General features: G+C 40.4%; 2 protein-coding genes across 4 annotated transcripts in view; one reads left to right on the top strand and one right to left on the bottom strand.

Moving 5' to 3' along the window:
• Nucleotides 1-20,182, top strand: part of PLEKHA3 (pleckstrin homology domain containing A3) — a 105,848-nt gene extending 85,666 nt beyond the window's left edge. For all 3 annotated transcript variants that reach the window (XR_014784985.1, XR_014784986.1, XR_014784988.1), the window contains one exon: nt 1-20,182. This exon is cut by the window's left edge. The gene's annotated coding sequence lies outside the window, so the exon portion shown is untranslated.
• Nucleotides 1-24,634, bottom strand: part of TTN (titin) — a 310,226-nt gene that overhangs the window by 56,442 nt on the left and 229,150 nt on the right. The window contains exons 230-259 of the mRNA XM_084814765.1: nt 23,514-23,813; nt 23,080-23,388; nt 22,803-22,993; nt 19,895-20,324; nt 19,225-19,533; nt 18,656-18,804; nt 18,166-18,195; nt 17,908-18,037; nt 17,510-17,809; nt 17,103-17,420; nt 16,693-16,989; nt 16,293-16,592; nt 14,777-15,091; nt 14,502-14,650; nt 13,427-13,577; nt 13,051-13,332; nt 12,657-12,959; nt 12,262-12,564; nt 11,872-12,153; nt 9,339-9,638; nt 8,913-9,215; nt 8,499-8,807; nt 8,137-8,418; nt 6,074-6,373; nt 5,538-5,831; nt 2,464-5,424; nt 2,039-2,359; nt 1,653-1,937; nt 1,209-1,508; nt 1-215 (exon numbers count right to left, since the gene is read on the bottom strand). The exon at nt 1-215 is cut by the window's left edge and continues 88 nt beyond it. Coding sequence (XP_084670891.1) covers nt 1-215; nt 1,209-1,508; nt 1,653-1,937; nt 2,039-2,359; nt 2,464-5,424; nt 5,538-5,831; nt 6,074-6,373; nt 8,137-8,418; nt 8,499-8,807; nt 8,913-9,215; nt 9,339-9,638; nt 11,872-12,153; nt 12,262-12,564; nt 12,657-12,959; nt 13,051-13,332; nt 13,427-13,577; nt 14,502-14,650; nt 14,777-15,091; nt 16,293-16,592; nt 16,693-16,989; nt 17,103-17,420; nt 17,510-17,809; nt 17,908-18,037; nt 18,166-18,195; nt 18,656-18,804; nt 19,225-19,533; nt 19,895-20,324; nt 22,803-22,993; nt 23,080-23,388; nt 23,514-23,813 — 10,718 coding nt within the window. The remainder of the gene's footprint in view (nt 216-1,208; nt 1,509-1,652; nt 1,938-2,038; nt 2,360-2,463; nt 5,425-5,537; nt 5,832-6,073; nt 6,374-8,136; nt 8,419-8,498; nt 8,808-8,912; nt 9,216-9,338; nt 9,639-11,871; nt 12,154-12,261; nt 12,565-12,656; nt 12,960-13,050; nt 13,333-13,426; nt 13,578-14,501; nt 14,651-14,776; nt 15,092-16,292; nt 16,593-16,692; nt 16,990-17,102; nt 17,421-17,509; nt 17,810-17,907; nt 18,038-18,165; nt 18,196-18,655; nt 18,805-19,224; nt 19,534-19,894; nt 20,325-22,802; nt 22,994-23,079; nt 23,389-23,513; nt 23,814-24,634) is intronic.

Here is a 24,634-nt window from a genome sequence, read left to right on the forward strand (position 1 = left end):
TTTCTTTCCTTCCTTTAGGCCAGCAACAACAATATTGAGATCTTTTACAATAGAGTACTGTGTCCAGTGATCTTCAGCTTGGCCCTCTTGTTGATATGAAATAATGTATCCATCAATTTTAGAACCACCATCACGCAGTGGTGGCAACCACCCTAAAGTAGCACTGTTCTTCGTAATTTCAGCCACTTCAACTTTCCTTGGAGGATCAGGCGCACCTTATGAATAAAACAGGCAGACATATTGAAATATTTACTTTTTAACAAACAGTGCGTAGATTAAATTATTTCTAAGATCACAGCATCTTCCTGTGATTTATTACTATGTTCTTTTAACAGAATAGAGTGTTAACAGTTCATTCATTTAAATGTCCTTTTGAATAAATACGTTATAAGACCAGTGACTCTTAAATGTTGTAGTACTACACTGTTCTGATGTGCTTGCTCTTTGTGAACCACTCATATCCTTATCATATGACCACGATGTAGTAAAAGAATACATGAAAATGAAAATGCCTTATTTTTGCCTGTATTGGTGCAGGCAAATTTCAAATTTCTACAATTTCAAATTTCTACAAAGCTATATGTATGCTTAGTGGACCTTTTGTGGTATTGCACCAAATGATCTATCAAAATTTAAACCTAGACTTACAGTCAGATCCTAAACACATTTTCCTGGAATTAGATCCCATTGATTTCAGTACAAATTAGAGCCAGAATCATGCACAGCCCTTGATTTCTCATCATGTGCAGTGCAATCCATGTCTATTCAGAAGTAGGAGTTCAGTGGGGATTTACTCCCAGAAATAAAGCCTGGTGTACATACATTAAACATAGACTCTAGGCTATGTAGATTATGTTTTCTGATAATGTGACTCCAGCTCACTTTCTGCATGAAATCAAATTTTACTGTAACCTTTTTTTAATGTGTGAAGCTTATGTGAAGATTCTGACAGTGGCATCAGACAGTGCATTAGAAATGCTAGGTTATGTCTAACAGTACATTAGTCATGCAGGTTTCTAAATCTCCTGAATACAAGGATTCAGTTAATCTATTTGTAATAATGATGAAAAAATATTAATGACTTGGTTACATACAATCTGTTGCCATTCAGACGTAAGCAGTCAACTGATTTTGACTATCTAAGCAATTGTACAAAACTGGAATCTGTTGGATGAAATAATACAGAATCTGTATTATGAAATACTTACTTAGTGGATCTGTGGCCAGCATTGGCTTTGGTGTGTCTCTTGGAACACCAGGACCATATTCATTGACAGCAGTCACTCTGAAGAAATACTCAGTACCCGGTACAAGATTAGCAACTTTGAAACTAGTCTTCTTTACATCAGCAATAATTTTTGCCCATGTCTTTCTATCAGCTTCACGTTTTTCCAAGATGTAATGTGTTACAGGACTACCACCATCATTTTCAGGTGGTGTCCATGAAAGGTGACATGACATTTTTGTGACATCTGAGACGCTGAACTCTGCTACAGGTCCAGGAGTATCTATTTTAAAAAATATCAATATATGTACAGTATTAAACCACAATTCAAACTAAAACAGCAGATTCCTGCAAAGAGGAAATTGTAATCAATACATTGATAAATTATCAAACCAGAATAGGTGCTAAAATTCTTTCTGTAACTTACCAAGGACGCGGACATTCACAAAGACAGCCTTTTCTCCAGCAGTGTTAACAACTGTCAAAGAGTATTTGCCTGAATCATCACGTGTAGAGTTGGGAATGACACAAAAGGCCATTGTGTCAACCAGGTCAACCTGGCCTTTCCTGATAACATTATCAATTCCCACTCTCCTCCAGGTGACTTTAGGTGCTGGTCTCCCTCTCACAATGGCAAAAAGCCTTATGGGGCATCCTGCTCTGACTGTGACTAACTTTCTCAGGCTTGCATCCAAATCAATCTCAGGAGATTCTGAAAAAGAACATGAAAAGATAAAACGTTTAGACCTGGAAAGTACAGTTTAAGAAATCAAATAAAGGACACATGATTTAATGCCTGGTTGGCAAAATTACCAAGTATTTCTTTGGGAGAAACAGCTTCCTTCAAATCAGCTGGCCGGCCGATGCCAACTTGATTTTGGGCTGAAACACGGAACTCGTATAGTTCTTTCTCATCCAGGCTTGTCACAGTAAATTCTGTATGAACAACTTGTACAGCAACATTGCATCTTTTCCATCCTTCATCAGGACCTGCTTTATCAGTTTTTGGTCTCATTTCTACCACATATCCAATAATTGGAGCACCACCATCATAGACTGGCTTTCCCCATCCAAGAGTAATAGAGGTCTTTGTGCTATCAACAACCTTAAGATTAGTGGGAGGACCGGGTGGTTCTGTAAGGTGACATAAAAGTACAGGAATAAGCATTCCAGTGAATCAGAGAAAGATCTTTTAAATTAAAAGATTACTAATACAATAATATATGGAAGATCAGTACCTATTGGGTCCTTTGCTATTGCTGGTCTCGATGGGAAACTTGGTTCACCAATTCCAATTTCATTTTCTGCCTTGACTCGGAACTGATATTCATGTCCTGGAATAAGATCTTGAACTTTCTTACGTCTTTCTGGGATTGCAGTTTTGGTAACAGGAACCCATCTCAATGATCGTTTCTCTTTCTTCTCTAATATATAGCCTGTAATTGATTTTCCACCATCATATTCTGGTGGATTCCAGACTACAGTCATCTCTTCTTTGCTGACTCTCGTGACTTCTGGAGGATCAGGACGACCAGGTTTGTTATACTTTGTTTTTGCTATAATTGGCTTTGTCTCTGTTGGAGGACCAGTGCCCATTTTATTCTCTGCACGAACCCTGAATATGTATTCGTTACCTTCTATGAGATGTGTTACATGTATGTAGTTCATTAGCACCGAGGAAGAATATGTAGTCCAAACCATACGTTTGCTTTCACATTTCTCCACAATGTAATTCTGTATTTCACAACCACCATCATCCTCAGGTGGATCCCAGTTGACAGTACACCGGTCACTTGAAACATCAGAGACTTTCAGATTTCTTACAGGTCCTGGTTTGTCCAAAACATTTACAGTGGCATACGCTACAAAGCTACCAACTGGATTAGTGGCAGTAATAACGTATTTACCACCATCTGTTCGCCTTGATTTTGTGAGAATGAACTTAGATGAGTTTGAAGTTGTTTCAATTTTGGCTCTTGGGGATTTGGACAGATCTTCATTATCCTTTGTCCAACATACTTCCGGTTGTGGCTTGCCTCGAAGTCCTGCTTCAATTTTAATTGGTTCACCAGCTTTCACAGTAAGTACTCCACTTAATTTTAGATCTAGTACTGGTTTCTGCACTTCTTCTTTAACAACAACTTCACTTGTCTTTACCCAATTACTTTCACCTGCTTCATTCTTGGTCTGAACTCTGAACTGATAAGTTTTATTTTCAACGCATTTGTCAACCATGTATTGTGTTTCCTTAATGCTGCCTTTGTGTACCCTTTCCCACTCATCTGAATCCTTCAGTTTTCTCTCAACATGGTAAGTTAAATTGGGGCTGCCACCATCATAGTCTGGCCTCCTCCATTTCAGATGCACAAATGTCTTTCCTGTTTCTGCAATGTGAAGGTTTTCAGGCTCACCAGGCCTATCAATGGGATTAATGGCAAGGATTGGAGTTTTGGTCTCAACAACTGGGCCTGGACCCACTTTGTTTTCTGCACAAACACGGAATAAATATTCGTGATTTTCTATGAGATGGGCTTTTATCAGCCGTTTAGTAAGATCAGAAGAAACTATTGACCAGCCTCTCTGATTTGGTTGACGATATTCTACTATATAATTTGTAATTTCTGAGCCACCATTATCTTCAGGGTTCTCCCAAGAAACCATACAAGAATCTTTAGTGACATAGCTGACTTTCAGGTGCTGGCAAGGTCCAGGCCTGTCAAGTACATTAACCATGGCTGATGCTTGGGCATGTCCACTGCTGTTCTTAGCTGAAATAAGGTATTTGCCATGATCTGCTCTTGTAGCTGCTTTCACTTGCAGCTCTATATGAGGGAATTCCTGAATGATTTCAGTACGTTTATCTTTTATTAGCGTTTTGCCATCTTTAGACCATGTGATGTCAGGATCCGGTCTACCTTTCACTTTGCCAACAATCTTTATTGTTTGGCCTACTCTGACTGTGATTACATCACGGCACGTCACATCCAGCTCTAGCTCTGGAGGGGAGAGAATGTCTTTGGCAAGAACTGTTTCTGGCAATTCTCTGGGTTCTCCCTCTCCTACAATATTAGCAGCTTTTATACGGAATCTATATTCGTTTCCTTCAATTAGTCCAGGTACTGTAAAGGCACACTGTCTGATTAGTTCATCTTTATTAATTCTGTTCCATTGTGTAGTTCCACTTCTCTGGCATTCTACAACATATCCCAGAATAGGGCTACCACCATCTTTGAGTGGCTTTGTCCATACTAGTTCAGCTGTTTCTCTGGTCTTATCTTTGAGCTTTGGATTAATGGGAGGACCAGGAGGTGTGATAGGACGTGATGCTTTTATTGGGTCAGAAACTGGAGACGGTTTGCTTATGCCTACACTGTTTTCTGCAAAAACGCGGAATTCATACGTGTTACCCTCAAAGAGGCCTGTAGCTCTGAACTTCAGGTCAAGCACTGGTGATTTGTTGACACGTACCCACTTGCCTGAGATTTCACGGCGTTCAAGAATGTATCCAGTGATTGGACTTCCACCATCAGATTTGGGTATAGTCCAAGTTACTGTTGCAGCATTTTCTGTAATATCATGAACTACTGGTTTACCAGGTGGGGATGGTGGATCAAACATAGCCTTAGCAACTGCTGGTTGAGAATCAAGAGGTGCACCAATGCCTATCTTATTCTCTGCACGGACTCGGAAAATATATTCATAGCCCTTCTGTAGACGTGGAATTTTAATTCTAGTTTGACTAACTCCTGAAGAGACCACTCCCCAGGTTTCTTTCTTTGACTCTCGCTTCTCAACAATGTAATTAATCACAGGACTTCCACCATCATCTTTAGGAGGTCGCCAAGCAATAACCATGTGATCTGGAGTTACTTCTAGAATATCAATTGGGCCAGTTGGAGGACCAGGAACATCCAAAACTGTTAGATGAACAGGTACAGTTTTGCTTCCAGCTATATTAGATACTGTAAGCAGATATTCTCCAGTGTCTTTTCTGGTGCAGCTTTTAATAGTGAGAACTGTTGAGTAATTATCAGTATCAATCTTGTAATTGCCTTCTGATTTGATTTCAGTATCATCAGTGACCCATTTTGCAGTGGGAACAGGTACACCTCTCATGATCGCAGGGAATCTTACTGTGCTGCCAGCTTTAACAACAAGGCCTTCTATTAATTTCACATCCAGTTCAACAGAGGGTGGTACTGAAACAAAAAATACATATACATAGATATTATCACATGGTTTCCACATTCCAATAGTTAAATTAAGCCATGAATACTAAAACTATGTACAATAGCACACATTTAGAAGTTACCTAATTTTTCTTGGCATTCTATTGGTATGGTTGTGTCTGGAAGACTAAGACCCACAATATTTTGGGCTTTCACACGGAATTTGTAAATTTTTCCTTGCTGTAGACCAGTAACAACACAATCTGGGACAGGGACGGTTTTGAATTTAGTCCAGTCCTGTGCACCTTCTTCTTGATACTCCACCAAAAATCCAGTTATTTCAGCACCACCATCACGATCAGGCCAGTTCCAAACAAGAGACACTTCTGTCTTGTCAACATCTACGTGATGCAAGTTCTTTGGTGGGCCAGGAGGATCTTTCAAAAGCGAGATAAAAATAGGGTTAGCATTCCTACTTTTAAACACATAGGGCAGTATCCAGTGGTACTCCTACACAGAGTAGACCCACTGAAGTGAATGGGCCTCATCTAAGTAGGACTACCATTGGATACTCCCCAAAGAAACATATCCATGTGCTCATTCATAATGCACAAATTAACAATATAACACAGTTTACAAAGCTTCTTTTAAGTAAAAATAAAAATAGAAATATGCTTACGAAGTGGATCGATAGCCTTAATCGGCTTGAGGGTTTCAACGAAAGGACCTCGCCCATACTGGTTCTCAGCAGCAACACGGAAGAGATACTGAGTGCCTTCCATAAGGTATTTAGCTAACATGCTATGTTTCTTAGAGGAGGAGGATATTGGTAACCACTGAGCAGCAGCAACATCTTTCCTTTCCACAACATAGTTGGTAATGACAGAGCCACCATTGTCCTCAGGTTCCTTCCAAGTCAGGTAGCAAGAATCCTTTCTAACTTCACTGACCTGTAGATCCCTAGGAGGCCCAGGCTTATCTGGAAAAAAATGAATCAAGAATAACCATTCAGTAAAACGCATCTGAGGCATTTATGTAATCTATATAAATAATATTATGCCAAGTTTCCTCCTTGCAACTTACAGCCCGTTCCTTGTCATTGTATACTTATTATTGTCTATTATTAATTTATTCAAAGCATTTTTTATCCTGCTGTTCAGCCAAGACTCCCAGAGCAGCTCACAAAGATGTGAAATAAGACAGCCCCTGCCCACAGTCTTACAATCCAAGAGATACGACACAAAAGGAAAGGGAATAGGGAGGGAGGAGGAAAAATGCAAAATTCAGGCACCAGATTCCTCTTATTTATAGAGGAGGAGGTGGATGGACAGACCTAATTTCTAACAATTTTTCTGATGAAGTAGGAACATTAAACTTGGCACAAATTATAGTGGGCTCGATCCAGACATGAGATCGCAGAAGAGTTGTAATGATAGTGCAATTCTATGAAAACCTCGCGCAAGTGGTAGCGCAACGTACATAGATTGAAATCTGGCCTTGAAGTAAGAGTGCACCTATTGGGCAAAGCATGTTGTATGATACGTTCTGCAACGTTGCGCAAGAGCCTAGAGCTCGCGGAACCCAGCATGCTGGACCAGGATCCTAGTGCTAGCAGAATGACATCACACAATGGGGAAAAAGGTTGTTGCACATCTTCTTCTCACAAAGGACAAGATCTGGATCCACCCCACTGAAACCAAACTGGTTTATGTGCAGCAGTCCCCTCCCTAGATTTCAGAACATTGCTGATCTACCACCGATTCTCACAGATCTCACAGTGTGTGTGAAAACTTCAGTGACTCTTAATCTCAGAGAAGAATTAAGATTTTCCACAGCATATGGCTACATCCTCTCAAATTCGGGGAAATGTGTTTTATTTAACAGATTTCCCTCAAACTTCAAAAAGAAAGAGTAAGTTCAACTTTGGTGAATATAAACCAGGGAGAAGATGTTTGGGAAAAAATGGGAATAAAGTCTCTCAAATATGGGGAAATGGTTACATTTTAATGAATTTTCACTAAATGTCAAAAGAAGAGATTCATCTTAAATGAAGAGGTTCCAAAAACGGGTGGTATGCCCACCAAATTTTGAGAAATTGTATTTTAATGAATTTTCATCAAATTATGCATACAACATCCTCAAAGGGTCTGAAGATGCTTCTAAACTGTTTAGAAAAATGTCATCCAAAGGCGGGAAGCCAGATTACTGACAGATGATGAAAGATACTTCTTGGCTTGCCTTCAAGATCAGTTAGCTCAGCAGGTGGTAGGACAGGGCCTTCTCAGTAGGGCTCCTATTTTACAGAACTGCCTCCCAAGGCATGTGCAGTTGGCACCCTCAGTTATGGTGTTTAAAAATGCTTTGAAAGGCCATCTGTTTCAAATGGCTTTTAATTGATGTGTTTTATTGCTCATGTTGCTCTTTTATTGAAGTTTTATTGCTGTGGATCTGGAAATACTGTTTGCACTGCCTAAATTCTATGTTAATTTAGTTGTTGTTGTTGTTGTTTGACTTTTTGTAGTTTAAAGTTCTATTATAATATTATATTACTGCGTTTTTATTTTTTATATTTGCATTTTGTTCACTGCCTTGGGTGGACATGGTCTAGAAAGGCGGCTTATAAATATTTAAGTAAATAAATATTTTGTCTTGCTTCACTGCTGAAGATAAATGTATTCCTATCAGTTACATTTGGTATGTTTTACTTCCCAAGAAAAGTGTTACAATAATTCCATTAATTACCTAGCACAACAACTTTTACTGAAACAGTCTTTGATCCAGCCGGATTCTCCACAGTCAGGGAGTAAATCCCTCCATCTTCATGGGCAGCATTACGAATTTCTAGCTTACTGCCAACTCCTGTAACCTCAATATCTGCTTTTGTAGATACTTCCTTATCTTCTTTCTTCCAAGTCACTTTTGGGAATGGGATTCCTTTAATTACAGCACTGAGTCTCAGTGTAGTTCCAGCTTGTACATGTTGTTCCCGTGCCATATTAGCATCCAGGATTAGTTCAGGAGGTTCTAAGAAAAGAGATTTCATTTTCAGAAAACATGCCCATTTTGGCCCTTTAAAACAAATTAAAATATCATATTCTGCTTACCAAGTCTATCCTTGACTTCCACTGGATCATGAACATAAGCTGGCTCCGATTCCCCTGCTGCATTGACTGCCATGACTCTGAATTTATATTTGGTACCTTCAGTGAGACCAGTGACCGTGTATTTTGTCTCAGGGCAGGAATCTGCTGTATGATTAGCCTTTTTCCACTCCTCATCTCCAACCTTTTGGTACTCAATGAGATAGCCTATAATCTTGCCTCCTCCATCATGACGCGGTGGTTGCCAGGACAAAACAACGGAATTTTTAGTTTTATCCACTGCTTCAGGATTAATTGGTGGACTTGGTTTAACTGTAAAAAACAAACAAACTGGTATAACGACCCTGGAAAAGATAATAATTCCTCTAAAATATACAAATAATATAACAACAAATGATTAAATGTTTTATAATTTACCAATTGGATCTTTAGCAAAGAATGGTTTTGATGGTGGGCTAGGATCACCAACACCAATTTCATTTTCTGCTGAAACTCTGAATTCGTATTCACAGCCTTCAAGAAGATCTGTTACCCTGAACTGGGTATCTGGGTAAATAGGTTCTCTGGTTACTCTTCCCCATCGGTTAGACATTGTTTCCTTCTTTTCAAGTATATAATTTGTTATTGGCTTTCCTCCATCATGTGGCCTGTTCCAGGTAACTAATGCAGAATTTTTGGTGATATCCTTTATGATTGGTTGATCTGGTGCATCAGGAACACCTGAAGAAATAATATTTCAATGTTTTAAATCCATTTTTAAAAACAAAATAGGAATAGTAAAATATAAGAGAAGTAGAAATATGCCAGATACTAAGTAAAATAAATTGGAAAAGAGTGACATACTGAAACGATCCTTGGCCTTCATTTCATCAGATTCTAGAGGATCACTCATGCCATACAGATTTTCAGCATAAATTCGGACAACATAGTCTCTTCCCTCTAGTAATTTAGGCACTTTACACGTTGTCTTCACGCTGGCTGATGTGACTGGCATCCAGACATCTCTGTTTGCATCTCTCTTCTCAATAATGTAATTTGTAATTGGACTGCCACCATCATCCAAGGGAGGTTTCCAGGAGATAATAAAATGATCTTTATGTACTTCATTAAAAATAACTGGGCCCACTGGAGGTTGAGGACGGTCTGTTTAAAAGCAAAACAATATGTTATACCTTTGATTCAAATAATAATGCACAGATTTAAGAGTCCTAGCAAATTTAGAACATTAAATAGGGCTAAATGGATAGGACACCAGAACAAGCACAAAAGTTGATAAAGCTTTATAAATTGTCATTACTAAAAACAGTTATTTGTTTATTGTTAGTAAATGAAATATATCCCTTTTCCCCTTTCATAAATCACTGATTCTGATGTATTTTTCACAAACCAAATTTATATAGAAATCATCTGTATTGTGCTTTTTATTGCAAGTATATACAATGCTGTTTGGGAATTTGACCACACCCCGGGAGAGAGCGGAGGACAGGAAGGCCTGGCGTGCTATGGTCCATGGGGTCACGAAGAGTCGGACACGACTGAACAACAACAACAACATTTGGGCATACAAAGGGATACATTCATATTGCAAATATTTACTCAGTATTTTTGTCTGCAGCCTGCCTAGAGAACAGTAATTCCTAAAGCATGCAACACAGTATAACTGTTAATGGACCATGAGAAATAAATTAATTTTTAAAATGGTACTTAATGGTCTTGCTGGGGGATGGGAGGATGAGGGACTGGGGGACAGGGATGGAGATGAGATGCTTTAGATGGTAATGTGTATTGCTTCACTTCAAAATATGGAAAGGCAGCCCTGCTACATTTGGGAGCTCTTGTGTTAATTCTGCTGAGTGGGGCCCTGAGTGGGGACTTCTGCTCTAAAGTCCTACCCTGATGGCACCACTGGAAAACACACACCCACTGAGGCTGCTTCCCGATGGAGCACTCCTACCACCAGAGGAGGCTGGTGGCTCCGATGTCAGTGGGGAGGTGAATCCGCTCCGGGTTTCAGTCAGAACCAATCAGAATTCTAAAGAAGCAATCCAAGGTGCTTCAAACTTTGGATAGTTCCTTTAGAGTTTGGACTGGTTCTGAATGAAACCCGGAGTGGATTCACTGCCCCACTGACACTGGAGCCACCAGTCTCCACTGCATACCACTACAAATCCAAAGGCACTGTGCCCCTATTCCATCCTTTCCTTCTTAACAGTTTTTTTTTCTGGTAAGAAATAAAATGGAAGAAGCAGTAAGAAAACAAGAGAGAGGATTACAAATGGAAAGACAACAACGTCTGGGCCCCCCATAAAAATCTGTATTTGAGACAGAGAACTACAGAATAAAAGCGTCAGCTAGAGGCACTCTGAGAAGACCTCTTGCTGTACGCTGAATGATGACTGGCCTTCCAGTCATCTTCTGCTAGGTAGTTTTGCCACATCTCTGTATTTGGTGAAATTGGCTCATTCAGGCACTCCTGATCCAGAAACACAGCAGAATTGCCTGCCCCAAGAAAAGGCACTCCCAGAAATATGATTCAGATTTCTAAAAGTGGGATCCTCTGAGGGCAGGTGCTTCTTACTGTTATACACTCTACAAGCAAACCTTTTCAGGTATAAGCTTGAAGCATGCCTCAGCTCTTGGAAATTTAGAAAACACTGATTTCTAATGTTGCTGCTAGAGCATAGAATTGGGTCATTATTTTAACTTCCATGCTGCCTTTACTGTTTCTGCAGGTCCTAGTGGTCAATTTTACTCTTCTCAAATAAAAGGATTGAGGTTAACAGTATAGAATTCATTGGGTTGGAACCAGAGACATGCAAGGGGAGCTCCAGTAGCGTAATAGGGCTTTCCTCTCCCTCCTCCCCACTGCATTCCCCCCCTGCCCCCGGCAAAGCCACTTCTGATGGTCGGGAGACACTCCGGAACAGTGGTGCAGAAGCTGCACTGGGAAGAGATAACTGGCAGAAATAGGGGAGGACACCTTGTGTGAGTGGAAATACCTCCTACTTGCAAAAAGGACCCTCTGGAGCCAACCCACTGTTCTTCCCTCACAATTTTGGATTAGAGGGATGCAGTCAGGAAATCCCTTCAGCACATAGTTCATTGTAAACATGCGCTTATATCCCCATGGGCTTTACGTTTTGTTCACAATAAGAAGACATTCATGAAATGAGGTTTAAATCAGGGAAATAACCAAGGCTTTTTCATAAGTATCCTGAGTATCTGTAACCACCAAAGTTCCTCACAGCACACATTGGCTAACTATTAGCATAGTAATATAAACTAACTCACGATATGCCGTTGTATCCTTATTTGATCAGCTCTAATTCTTATCTCATATGCAAAGAATATATTATAGCACTATAACAGAACTTACCAACTACAGTAACTTGACAGAAGCCTTTTCTTGATCCTGAACTGTTTTCTACGATGACACAGTATTTGCCTGAATCTCCACGGACAGATTTTAATACCCCTAAGCAAACAGTAGCTGGAGTGGTCTGGATCTTTGTCCGTTTGTCTTCTTTCACTGTAATGTCATCTTTGAGCCAAGTGATCTTTGGTTGTGGTTTGCCTGAGTAGCGGCCAGTCAGACTGAAAGCTTCTCCTACACGGACAGTGAGCCTCTCCCTGATATCAAGTTCAAGTTGTGGAGGAGCTAAAGGCATTATTAAAGAAAAAGAAAAGTTAGTGATATTTATTTAAAAAATTGCAGAACAAATGCACATAGGTTGGTTTGGGCTTTTTCCTCAGAACTGAAACGTACCAATTTCATCTTTGCACGTGATGGGCTTTGTACAAAATGATGGTTTGCCTTGTCCCACAATATTACAAGCGCTCACACGATACTCGTAAGTGTCACCTTCTTTCAGTCCTTCAACTGTATATTTCCTGTCAAGCATTTTCTCTTTTGTAACTCTAGTGAATTTCTCTTTTCCAATAAGACGGCTTTCCAAAACATACATGGTTATATCAGAGCCACCATTATACTTAGGTGGGTTCCAGGTCAGTGTAACAGAATCTTTAGTTACTGCTTTTACTTCAAGATCCTCAGGCCTGTCTGGTACAGCTGGAAATAAATATTTACAACATGTTAAGCACATTTTCCTAGGCATATCTTATGATCATTAATACTAAAATGAATGAACAAACAAAACATACTTATTGGATCTCTGATCAAAAGCTCTTTTGTTGTCTCTACAAATGGGCCCATGCCAATGATATTCTCAGGTGCCACTCGGAAGAAGTATGCTTTGCCCTCAATCAGTCCCTGAACAGTAGCATTCTGCCTCGTGACTGTATAGGTTACTGGTGTCCAAGCCCTGTGGTCTGCCTCACGCTTTTCAATTACATAGTTGGTGATGGCTGAACCACCATCATCTTCAGGAGAAAACCATGTAAGTTTGCAAGAGTCATTGGTTAGGTTTTCAGTGAGGAACGGGATGCCAACTGGGCCTGGTACATCTGTGAAGGAAAATAAAATTAAAATGTATTCAAGGTGAACCTTGAGGCCTAAATAACAATGTAGCATGGGTGTCCAGCTTGCACTGCTTACCTAGCACATCAACAATAATAGTCTTCTTTCTTTCTCCACCTGCATTTTTAGCAAGAAGTGTGTAGATGCCCTGGTGACTTCTCTTGCAGTTCTTTATGACCATAGAAGAACTAATAGCAGTTTCCTCAATTTTAGCTTCTTCTGGCAGAGCTCTTTCATCCCTGCTCCATGTAATTGTTGGAGTTGGCTTTCCTGAGACATAAGCTATAATACGGATCACCCCACCAGCATGAACAACAATTCTGTCTTTCACATGAGCATCCAAGTGGAGGTCAGGAGCAACTGGGGAAACAAACAATGGATTTTATATGTAGGCTTCTATTCTTTTATGCACACAAGAAAAAAGAAAGGAAGGATATTTTATGCTAACAAATACCTATTCTGTCCTTCATTTCAAGGACTTCAGTAACATCTCCAGGCTCTCCAATGCCAGCAGCATTTCTTGCTCTGACTCTAAATCTGTAGAAACCTCCTTCTTTTAATCCTGCCAAAACAAACTTGGTTCCTCTGATGTCTTTATCTTTTGCCTGAAAATGGAAAGCAATTTTGAGTCAGTGAATATTAGAACTTATGAACATGATTCCTATAGGACAGATATCTTACAATGGATATCTTGACAACCTTTCAAGTACTTAAAAGAGTGCTATCATATCTCCCCTCAGTCTTCTCTTCTCAAGGCTAAACTTGCCCAGATCTTTCAGTCTCTTTTCATAGGGCTTTGTTTCCTGTCCCCTGATCATCCTTGTTGTCCTCCTCTGAACCCTCTCCAGCTTGTCTGCATCCTTCTTAAAGTGCGGTGCCCAGAACTGGACGCGGTACTCCAGATGAGGCCTAATCAGTGCTGAGTAGAGGGGAACTAGTACCTCCTGGGATTTGGAAGCTATGCTTCTTTTAATGCAGCCCAAAATAGCATTTGCTTTTGTTGCAGCTACATCACATTGTTGGCTCATATTCAGCTTGTGATCTACAACAATTCCAAGATCTGTCTCACTTGTAGTGTTGAGCCAAGTCTCGCCCATCTTGTAACTATGCATTTGGTTTCTTTTTCCTAGGTGCAGAACTTGGCATTTATCCCTATTAAATGTCATTCTGTTATTTTCTGCCCAGAGCTCCAGTCTGTCAAGATCGCTTTGAATTTTGTTTTTGTCTTCCAAAGTATTAGCTATCCTGCCCAATTTTGTGTCATCTGCAAATCTGATCAGCATTCCCTGCACCTCCTCATCCAAGCCATTAACAGAAATGTTGAAGAGCACTGGGCCCAGGACTGAGCCCTGCGATACCCCCCTCGTAACCTCTCCCCAGTTTGAGAAGATTTTTGTTGCTGCTAGGCCACAGTGATGAAGTGGGGACTCTTTCGAGGATTCAGCCCAGTGTTCGTCACTACTTCCTCCATACGTCCAATCAATAAGCCCTTCCATAACGTGTCAAATAAAAATTCCTATAGCACCTACCATTTCCCATTCTTCTTTCCCTTCCTCTTTAAATTCAACAATGTAACCAGTGACTTTAGAGCCGCCATCTTTTAATGGTGGAGCCCACTCAAGGTCAACCGATGACTTTGTCCAGTCAGTAACTTTTGGAATAGGAGGACCAGGTGGAGCTGAAAAATATCATCATAACATTTTATCGTAAGAATATTTATTTATAACTTATAAAATATTTCTATACCACCTTTCAGTGGTATGTTTTCCTTTTTCACATAAAGAAGTAAATCTAAACTATTTACCAATTGGGTCTCTTGCAATTGTTGGATCAGATGGCATGCTTGGTGGGCCAACACCAGCTGCATTAATAGCATATACACGGAACTGATAATCTGAACCTTCAATAAGGCCAGTTACTTTGTAAGAAACACCCAACGTCATAGGTTTAATAGGATCGCGGTTAACCCTTGTCCATCTCTTTCCAGTGGTTTCTTTACGCTCCAGCCAATAACCTGTCACCGGTGAGCCTCCATCATATTCTGGTTCCTCCCAGTTGACAGTCATTGAATCATGTGTGACACTGCTAACTGTTGGCTTGTCACAAATTCCAGGAACAGCTAGGAAAAAGGAACACAGAGTGTTAAAGCAAAGCACTGAGCATCACATTAATTTACTATCGCTCATTTATGTATAGTGTTCTATGCTGTAGCTTTCTCTCAGAGCTGACTTCCCCAGTCTTTCATTACCGCTTTAACATGCAGCCCAAACCTATCCTTTTTATTGTGGATGTTGTAGCACACTACAGCTACAGTGACACCTTTTGTGAAGTAAAGAGAGCAAGGCTGTTGATTTCTGCCCCACTTCCATATAAATTCAACCTCCTTCCTTGCTATACCCTTATTGTCAAGACAAGTTCTCTCATTCTTAGGATCCTGTGCTAAGAGTCCTGAAAAGATCTATTTACTTTTGCAGCAAATGCCAGAATTTCTCATGTGTTGGGGTGGCAGAGCCAATGAGCAGCATGGCTCATTCCCAGCGCTGGGACAAGGGGTTCCTTTGCACCAGCACTGCAGCATCTATGCTTGATCATGCACAGCAGAACATAGGATTTTACTCTATCTCAGATAATTTCATATTTTCTTCTTTTACAATGAGGACAGGCAAAAAGAATGTCCAGAATGGAACTGGAAATAGATTCAAATGCAAAATGGTATACTGCATAGATACACTGAGATCCATCCACATTATTTAAAATTAAAAATGTATTTTAAGATGACACAGAAAAGAGTTAACCTAAAGGCCCTATTTATTTAATAGTTTTAAAAAACTATTATAGACATTTTAAGGCATGATCCCATGGTCCCTGGGTCAGAGCACCAAGCTTGGAGGAGGAGATCCAACCTTGGATCCCCACTCCTTTTCACTGCAGGAAGATCCACACCCCTCACCCTTCTGATGTTGGAGCTCCAATGTTGGAGATGGGGGAAGGGGGAAGGACTGGGGACATAGTGTGGGTGGATCCAAAACCCTCCCAGGCCCCAACAGCACCCCCCCCCCCACACACACACGGGGAACATTCATTCCAGCCCTCTTTCTTTTAAATAGTTCAAAGAAAAAAACACATGAAGGAAGAGCAGCAAATGCCGCTCATCCCTCCCTCCTTTCTGTCCAGCTGGTAGGAGTCTGCAGGGCTTAGGAAATATATACTCAATGTATACTTCGTATACTCGAACTGCACTATAGGATTTCTCTGTGAATATAAAAACTATCATAGAAAATTTAATTTTAATGAAAGATGACAGACAATTATATACATACTGAAAAGATTTCTTGCTGTTTCGGGTTCACTATCAAGAGGTTCCCCAATGCCATATTTATTCTGTGCCCTTATGCGGAAGACATATTCATGCCCTTCCAGCAGTTTGGGTACTGTGAAGATGCATTCCTTAGGTTCACTGGTTACAGGGACCCACGTCCTTCTGTTTGCTTCCCTTTTTTCAATAACATAGTTAGTTATCTTAGAGCCACCGTCATCTTTAGGAGGAAGCCAAGACAATGTCATCTGATCAGCTGAAATAGATTCAAATTTAATGGGTCCTTCTGGTGGCCCTGGACGACCTGAAAATACATATAATAAAATATTAATTGATGTAAAAATTGAGCATTATATAAGAAATAGTAAATTGGGTTCCCCAAGCCAAAAGCTGTTAATATTTACCCAGAACATTCAGCCTCATCTCCTTTGAAGCTGTTCCAAAATTATTGACAGCAGTTATAGTGTACAGGCCTGTATCCTTTCTGCGAGATTGCTGTATCACTAAAGTACAAGAGTCTTCACCCACAATCTTGTTGACATGTTGGTCATACAGCACTGGAATTTTGTCATCAGGTTTCTTTGGAGGAGCTTTAATCCAAGTCAGTGCAGGGAAGGGCACACCCTTTATTTTGGCTACAATGTTAATATCTGTTCCTTCTTCTGCCTCCATAAATTCGCTGAGTTCAACAGATGGAGGGCCTACAAGCAAAAAGAAGCAAAAAAATTATTGCACCAATACAAAGGATATGGAAGTCAACATGCTTTGAACTGTATTTTGAAATGCAAGAACCACTAATGTTTTCAACACTTACATGTCTGATCTCTGACAATGATTGGCCCGACGGTAGCTGATGGTCTGCTTGGACCTGCTTCATTTACTGCTTTCACTCTGAATTCGTATTCGTCACCTTCTTTAAGGTCTTCAACTGTAAACTTGGTTTCTTCCACATCACGTCTATTGCACTGTCTCCAGGCTTCCTTTCCTTCACCTGTACGATCCCAACGGAGGCATTCGATATTGTAATGTGTTATAGGAGCACCACCATCGTTCTTTGGAGGCTTCCACGTCAAGCTCACTGTGTCCTTAGTTACAAGACCAATCTTGAGTTTGATAGGTGGGTCAGGAGGCTCTTTAAAAGAACAAGCAAAGTAGAGTAAGTACTGTTCTACATTAGAGCATCATGAGTAAAGGCAATTGCTCCACTTCGATGCAACTCACGGATTGGATCCCTCGCTGTGGTCCTTTGAACTGTATCTGCTGGGGGTCCAATACCAAAGCGGTTTTCTGCCCGTACACGGAAGAAGTATTGTTGCCCAGCTATGAGATCAGGAACAACTAAGGATGTGCCAGCACAGTTTGCATTAACTTTTGTCCAGGCCTTCCCTTCAACAGTTCTTTTCTCAATAATGTAGTTCCTGATTCTGTCTCCACCATCATTGTCTGGCATTTTCCATGAAAGTTTACAGCTGCACCTTGTTATATCACTCACTTTCAGGTCTTTTGGTGGCCCAGGAGCATCTATTAATTGTTAAAAGACAATGGAAGAATCACTACAGAGTGATCTTTAAATCAGAATATTGATGATATGGTGCAAAATTAAGCCTTATTAGACTTACCGAGGACATTCACCCTGACATTTACAGTTTTCTGTCCTGCTTTATTCTTTGCTGTAATGCTGTATTTCCCAGAATGACCTCTGTTACATACAGGGATAGTAATGACTGAAGTGGTATCAGTTGATTCCACCTGCACAAACAAAATCAAAATAAATTCACTGAGAAATAAGAACTAAAAGTAACTAAAAAATTACTTCAAAAATTACTTGAAGTTGGCAGTACTAAAAAAGGGGAACTCAGATTAAAACGATTCCTTACCGTAGCATCTTCAGGTACATTATGCCCATCCTTTAAATGAAGGAGAAACAGTAAATATGAAAGAGATTCCAATACATTTAGTTACACAGCAATCTTATGGCCTCTAGGCGGTGTCTGGGGCTCCACAGGATACTGCAGTTCCCCTTCTCTGAGGCCAGAAACAGATCTCTGGCCTTAGAGGAGAAGACCTGATTGTGGATCTCCCCTGCTCCGTCCCCAGCACCCCCCAGCTGCTATGGAAAGCTCTGTGGTGGCTCTTCACTATTGGACAGGCAGAGAGGGAAGAAGGGGGTGTCTAGCAAAAATTACTGCATGGGGGATAGCGAGGGTGTAAAAGTCTGTGCTGTTCCTTCTGCCCTGCACAGCTCTTGCTGGCAGGCACTGGATGGGGAAAGGGCACTGACCTCAGAGCCCTCGCTTGAAAGAGTGGCAATCCTTTAGGACTGTGCTCTTAGAGATTTAAAACAGTCTTATTCTTTTTGTTACTGACCTTCACAGCTTTCTTTGCGTCTCCTTCAAATTCCCAAGATACTTTAGGAACTGGACGTCCCTTAATGACTGCTGGAATTTTGATTGTTGTGCCAGTACGACAAGAGAGGAAGTCTTGTGCTCCAACATCAATATAGACTTCTGGCTCCTCTGCAAGATATGAATAATATAATAAAAGCAATCTATCACGTAACTCCAACAACAACGCACTCCTATACCAGCTTACCTATGAGTGAGCTCCAATGATCTCAGTGGCACTCACTTCCGAGTAGATATGCATAGGATTGCAGTGTAAATTGTGTACTGCTTTCATGAAAATATATACAGGTTTCTGAATATGTATTTATTTTAAAAGGTTTACATATTGCTCTTTGGCAATGCTTGGAGGGCAGTTTACAAAAACATGAGAAAATACATCAAAATAAATTATAAGGAATTACAACATGTTAAAACAACAATACATGACAAAGCCCACATAATTAAAAATTTTTTGTTGCACCCTTTGATCTTTCACAGTCTTTGAACTTTCTTCATATTCTAGCAGAAAGAATTATTTCCAAGAATCCTTACCTAGAATATCCTTGCATGGTATTTCTGAAGTCGCGAGACTTGGCTCAGATTCTCCTGCAGCATTTACAGCCTTTACCCTAAATCTGTACTTTCGGAGCTCTTTCAGGTTGGGTACAACACATTCGCAGGTAGGGAACAGTTTGTCTGGTTCGTTCACACTCTTCCAATCTGAACTGCCTTCTTCTTGCATTTCAACAATGTATCCTTTAATGGGACTGCCACCATCTTTTTGCGGAGGTTTCCATGCAAGAGATATAGTTGACTTGGTTCTGTCTTTGACATCTGGGCATGATGGTGCCCCAGGAGGAACTATTGAGCAAATGTGACATATTTTGGATTAGATATTTAACCCCCATTGCCGGGGCCTATTACATAACTCATTCCAGTGCAAGCATGGGGCAACTGCACACACCCCTCGCTGAAGTGACAGAAAACCTCAGATATAAATGTATTTTATATATCTTTCTAATGTAGCACAGAATTTTTAACAATTGCTACATATCATGAAAATACCTCCTTATAATAATGAAGAAACTCATTAAATATTAGAGCTCGAATGTCTGAAATTATACGATTGCTGTCAGACAGGCTCAAGATATTGAATAAAAGTGGCAGAGTCTGTCTTTGGGGTCACTTACTGCCTAATGTTCTTTATATACTTTATACTTACAGATTGGATCTGCAGCTTCAAAAAGATCTGATGGTTCACTGGGAGGGCCAATTCCAGCAATGTTTATAGCCATAGCTCTGAACTGATATTTGACACCTTCAATCAAACGCAGAACATTGAATTCCAGTCCTTTCACAGCTGGTTTTGTTACTGGAGCTCTGTTGACCCGAGACCAGTAGACACCGCCTTCTTCCTTCTTCTCTAGCCAATAGCCAGTAATTGGAGCTCCACCATTATCTAGAGGAGGTGCCCATGTCACTAGCATTGATGACCTAGTGTGATCTATAACCTTTGGTTTTCCAGGAGGTCCAGGAAGACCATAAGGATCCTTGATGACTACTTTCTCTGAAAGACATTCATCACTTGTTCCAAACCTATTCACAGCCCTAACTCTGAATTGATATTGACCATCTGGTGTAAGTTTATAGACCTGGAAAGTAAAACAAAAACATGAAATAGTATTTTAAAAGAAACCATTTGAACATTCAGCTCCTGTGTTATTTCAAAGACATTCAACACATTATACCCAAGGTCACATGACACAAGTAGTTTACCCCTCAACATATTCTACCATTGTTTTTATTCATATTCAGAATGGGGAAAGAGTTTCAATGTATGCTTTTTCTATTGGTTAACTGAAAAACATAACTGAATATGCTTAGAAACACCAAAAATACACAAGAGCAAATAAAGTGTTGTATCTTATGGTGTCATTCTGCTGATGGAAGCAGTTCTGTCAGCAGAACTGGGAGGGGGTGATTCCCCTCCCCATTGTAGCCCCTGCCCCCCATACTCTCTCTCTCAAAATTTGTTCCACAGGGCTGAGAAACCCTCTGGAGCAGATTTTCAGGCACCATGGTGGGCTGCACAGGGGAGGAGAGAGGGAGAAAGTCTGTAATGCTAGTGGATTTTTCCTAGTGTGATATTGGATTTAAATCAAAGATATTTTATTACATTCAAATAACATATTGTTATTTATAATGTTGAAAGAAGAAAGTGCAAAAGCTGGGTTGCAGTTAAACCTCAAAAAAAAATTATGGCAACCAGCTTGACTGAGAACTGGCAAATAGAGGGAGAAAAAGTGGAGGCAGTGACAGACTTTGTCTTTCTAGGCGCAAAGATTACTGCAGATGCTGACTGCAGCCAGAAAATCAGAAGACGTTTACTTCTTGGGAGAAGAGCAATGACAAATCTTGATAAAATAGTTAAGAGCAGAGACATCACACTGACAACAAAGGTCCGCAAAGTGAAAGCAATGGTATTCCCCGTAGTAACCTATGGCTGCGAGAGCTGGACCATAAGGAAGGCTGAGCGAAGAAAGATAGATGCTTTTGAACTGTGGTGCTGGAGGAAAATTCTGAGAGTGCCTTGGACTGCAAGAAGATCAAACCAGTCCATACTCCAGGAAATCAAGCCAGACTGCTCACTTGAGGGAATGATCTTAAAGGCAAAACTGAAGTACTTTGGCCACATAATGAGAAGACAGGATACCCTGGAGAAGATGCTGATGCTAGGGAAAGTGGAAGGCAAAAGGAAGAGGGGCCGACCAAGGGCAAGATGGATGGATGATATTCTGGAGGTGACGGACTTGACCTTGGGGGAGCTGGGGGTGGCGACAGCTGACAGGAAGCTCTGGCATGGGTTGGTCCATGAAGTCACGAAGAGTCGGAAGCGACTGACCGAATAAACAACAACAATTTATAATGTGCAAGTCTAGTACATGCTAGAAAATTCCAGACAACTTTTATATTCTGATATTTTGTTAATGATCTCTAGTATGCTGTGGACTTGTTCAAAATAAACTGGATTCCTTAACAATTCTGATTTTCTGAGTGCAATGTTAGCTTTCCAATCATATTCCTGCCACACTCAAAGCATACCTTTTAAACTTACCTCAGAAACCATTTTACATTACTCAGAAAGAAAACAATGGCTCAAAAGGTAGAAGAATGTCCAAGATCTACGTGTTTACGTTATCATTTTAAAAAGATGTTGGTTTGACACACCACTACATGCGCATGAAATCTCTTTTAGGGTACTGATCTGTAGTACTCTGTTCAGTTCTGGGCCCCAGAATTTGAGAAGGATATAGACAAATTGGAACAGATTCAGAGGAGGACAACGAAGAGGGTCAGAGGTATAGAAAACAAATCCTATTAGTAAAGGCTGAAGGAAATGGGTCTGTTTAGCCTACAGAACAGAAGAGTGAGGGGGGATGTGATAGCACTCTTCAAGTACCTAAAAGGCTGTCACATAGAAGAAGGCAAAGATTTGATTTTTTGCTGTTCCAGAAGGCAGAACTAAATCTAATTGGCTTAAGTTACCAGAGGGTAGATTTCATTTAAAATATTAGGAGAAACCTGTTAATGGTAAGAGCAGTTCACCAATGGAACTAATTATCTGGGCGACAGGATCGCTACCTCGTTGGATGTCTTCAAGCAGAGGCTGAACAGCCGTCTGTCAGGAGATGTCCTAGCTCTGGATTTCCTGTACTGAGGTGGTTGGATTAGATGGCCTAAATGGGCCTCTCCAATGCAATGATTCTATGATTTGTGCAAAACTGACATTCACAAAGATGCTTTCCAATATCATTAACCCATCTGCACTGACTGCTACTGACTCAGCACTGGCGCACAGTCAACTCGCAGCCCTGCAGCAAGGGTTGGGAATAAGGTACCACTGTGTAGAGTATTGATTTGCCTATTTCATTTCCCCCCCACATAAAATAATGGCAAACCTTACATTTCATTTCTTTTAGCATTAAAGGGAATAGAGATACCTAAATGGGAAACAGTTGTTGGAAATCTAGAAGATGGGCAGCATAACAGCAGCTTGGGTAATTCTACATAAACTCATTTCCACTTGAAGTCCATGCATTTTATCTATGAAATCAAGACTGAAACTTTACCCCAAATCGTCTGTCCACCGCAGTGCTGGATACTTCTTCCCAGTCAGATTTCTTCCTGCTTGCATCACGTTTCTCAATAATGTAGTGAGTAATCTCACTGCCGCCATTATCAAGCGGGGCATCCCAAGTTAAGCAACAAGATTCAGCTTTAATATCAGAAACGGTGAGGTTTCTTGGAGGAGAAGGACGATCTAAATAAAACCAATGTCATTACTGTGTTATGGTAGAAATAAACACAGAAAACGTTGGTCATTCAAGCAGCAAATCATGTACTTACCAAATACTTCAACGTGAACATTGCGATATGCTGAGCCAAGACGATTGGAAGCTGTAACTGTATAAGTGCCTTTATCATTCCTAACTGCTGCAGGCATGATGAGTTCAGTTTTTGCCTCTGTTCTAGATACTTCTTTTTTGGTGATCTTAAGGGCATCGGATGTTTTCTCAATAACAACATCATCTTTGGACCATTCAATCTTTGGCATTGGAAGACCTGTCACATCTGCAGGGATGTTGACTGGCTGCCCTGCCATTACTTTGATAGTATCTCCCCGAACAGTCAGACGTAAAGTCACAGTGGGAGGTTCTGAAAAATAAGATGAGCACACCAAGGCAACAGGGTATCAGGTTAAGTTACTGTAAAACCTAGCGTAAAAACCTAATTGTGATATTTATAGGTAAATTCAGAATCTTTCTGTTAAATAGACTCACCTTCATCATCCTGTATAACCACATTAAGAGGCAGTGATGGTTCACTTTCCCCAATCTCATTGACTGCCTTGACTCGGAATTCATACATATGCAACTCGGCAAGATTTTCAACAAGGAGTGAAGTAGTTGGGCAGAGTCTCTTATTGACTCTTTCAAACTTATCAGAGTCATGTCTTCTCTTGTCAACAATGTAGCCAATGATGGGGCTGCCACCATCATTACGGGGAGGCTTCCAGTCAAGAGTAATGGATGATTTTGTTCTCTCTGTGTACATAAACCTCTCAGGGGCAGAGGGAGGGCCTGTGGTGACAAGAAAGGAGCAGTGACAAGTTTAATTCACACACATTCTCATGGAAACATTTGCCTTTTTATGACCAGTTTATGGTTGTGCAGCAGTTTCACTGGTGATCAAGGTAATAATACTTAAATTATGATTTGAATTATTTGGGTTTATATGAATCTTCCCAGAGGCTTGAAACATGCAAAAACATGTTAATCAAAATTAGGGGGGAAAGCTCTGCAGATGTTTAATGATTCCCCTTCCCTACATCTTCTCTTTAAAACAGACCTCAAATTCTCATTGAAACAGAACAGCCTTAGACTAACTTAAAAATGCATTAATGGACATATTACTTGTGGTGGGGAGGATGGAAAAATTGGACAACATGCATGTCTATGTAAAAACGGAGCAGAAAAGTTTTTATGTCACTTTTGGGCTTCTTCTCATGCAACATTTCACCAATGTGAGTGCTTTTAGGAAGATTCCTATGCAGATGTACATGGAAAGCATTACACGTTCTGTCTTTGTGCAACATTTTCCATCATGCTTATCATTCCAAGAAGTACTCCAGTGGAGGAAAGCATTGTCAGAATCAGCCATCATATATATCTGGGGCTTTTCTGTTCTATGAACAGGGGCAGGAAACTGCATATTAATCTCTCTTTGGAAATTGTATCACAGTAGCATTCCATATCTGTTTGAGAAGCATAATTAATCTTTTTCTCTGTTCATATGACAATTTGAAACTTCTACTGTCAGAATCTCAGTCTGAACATTCTGATTATTGATATTCATCAAGTCCTCTCTGTAGAAATGCATGTTTATATCCCAGTGACCATAC

Source organism: Heloderma suspectum, chromosome 1 (assembly GCF_057233095.1).
Source record: "Heloderma suspectum isolate Gila_16-S chromosome 1, 16-S_ref, whole genome shotgun sequence".
Taxonomy (NCBI): domain Eukaryota; kingdom Metazoa; phylum Chordata; class Lepidosauria; order Squamata; family Helodermatidae; genus Heloderma; species Heloderma suspectum.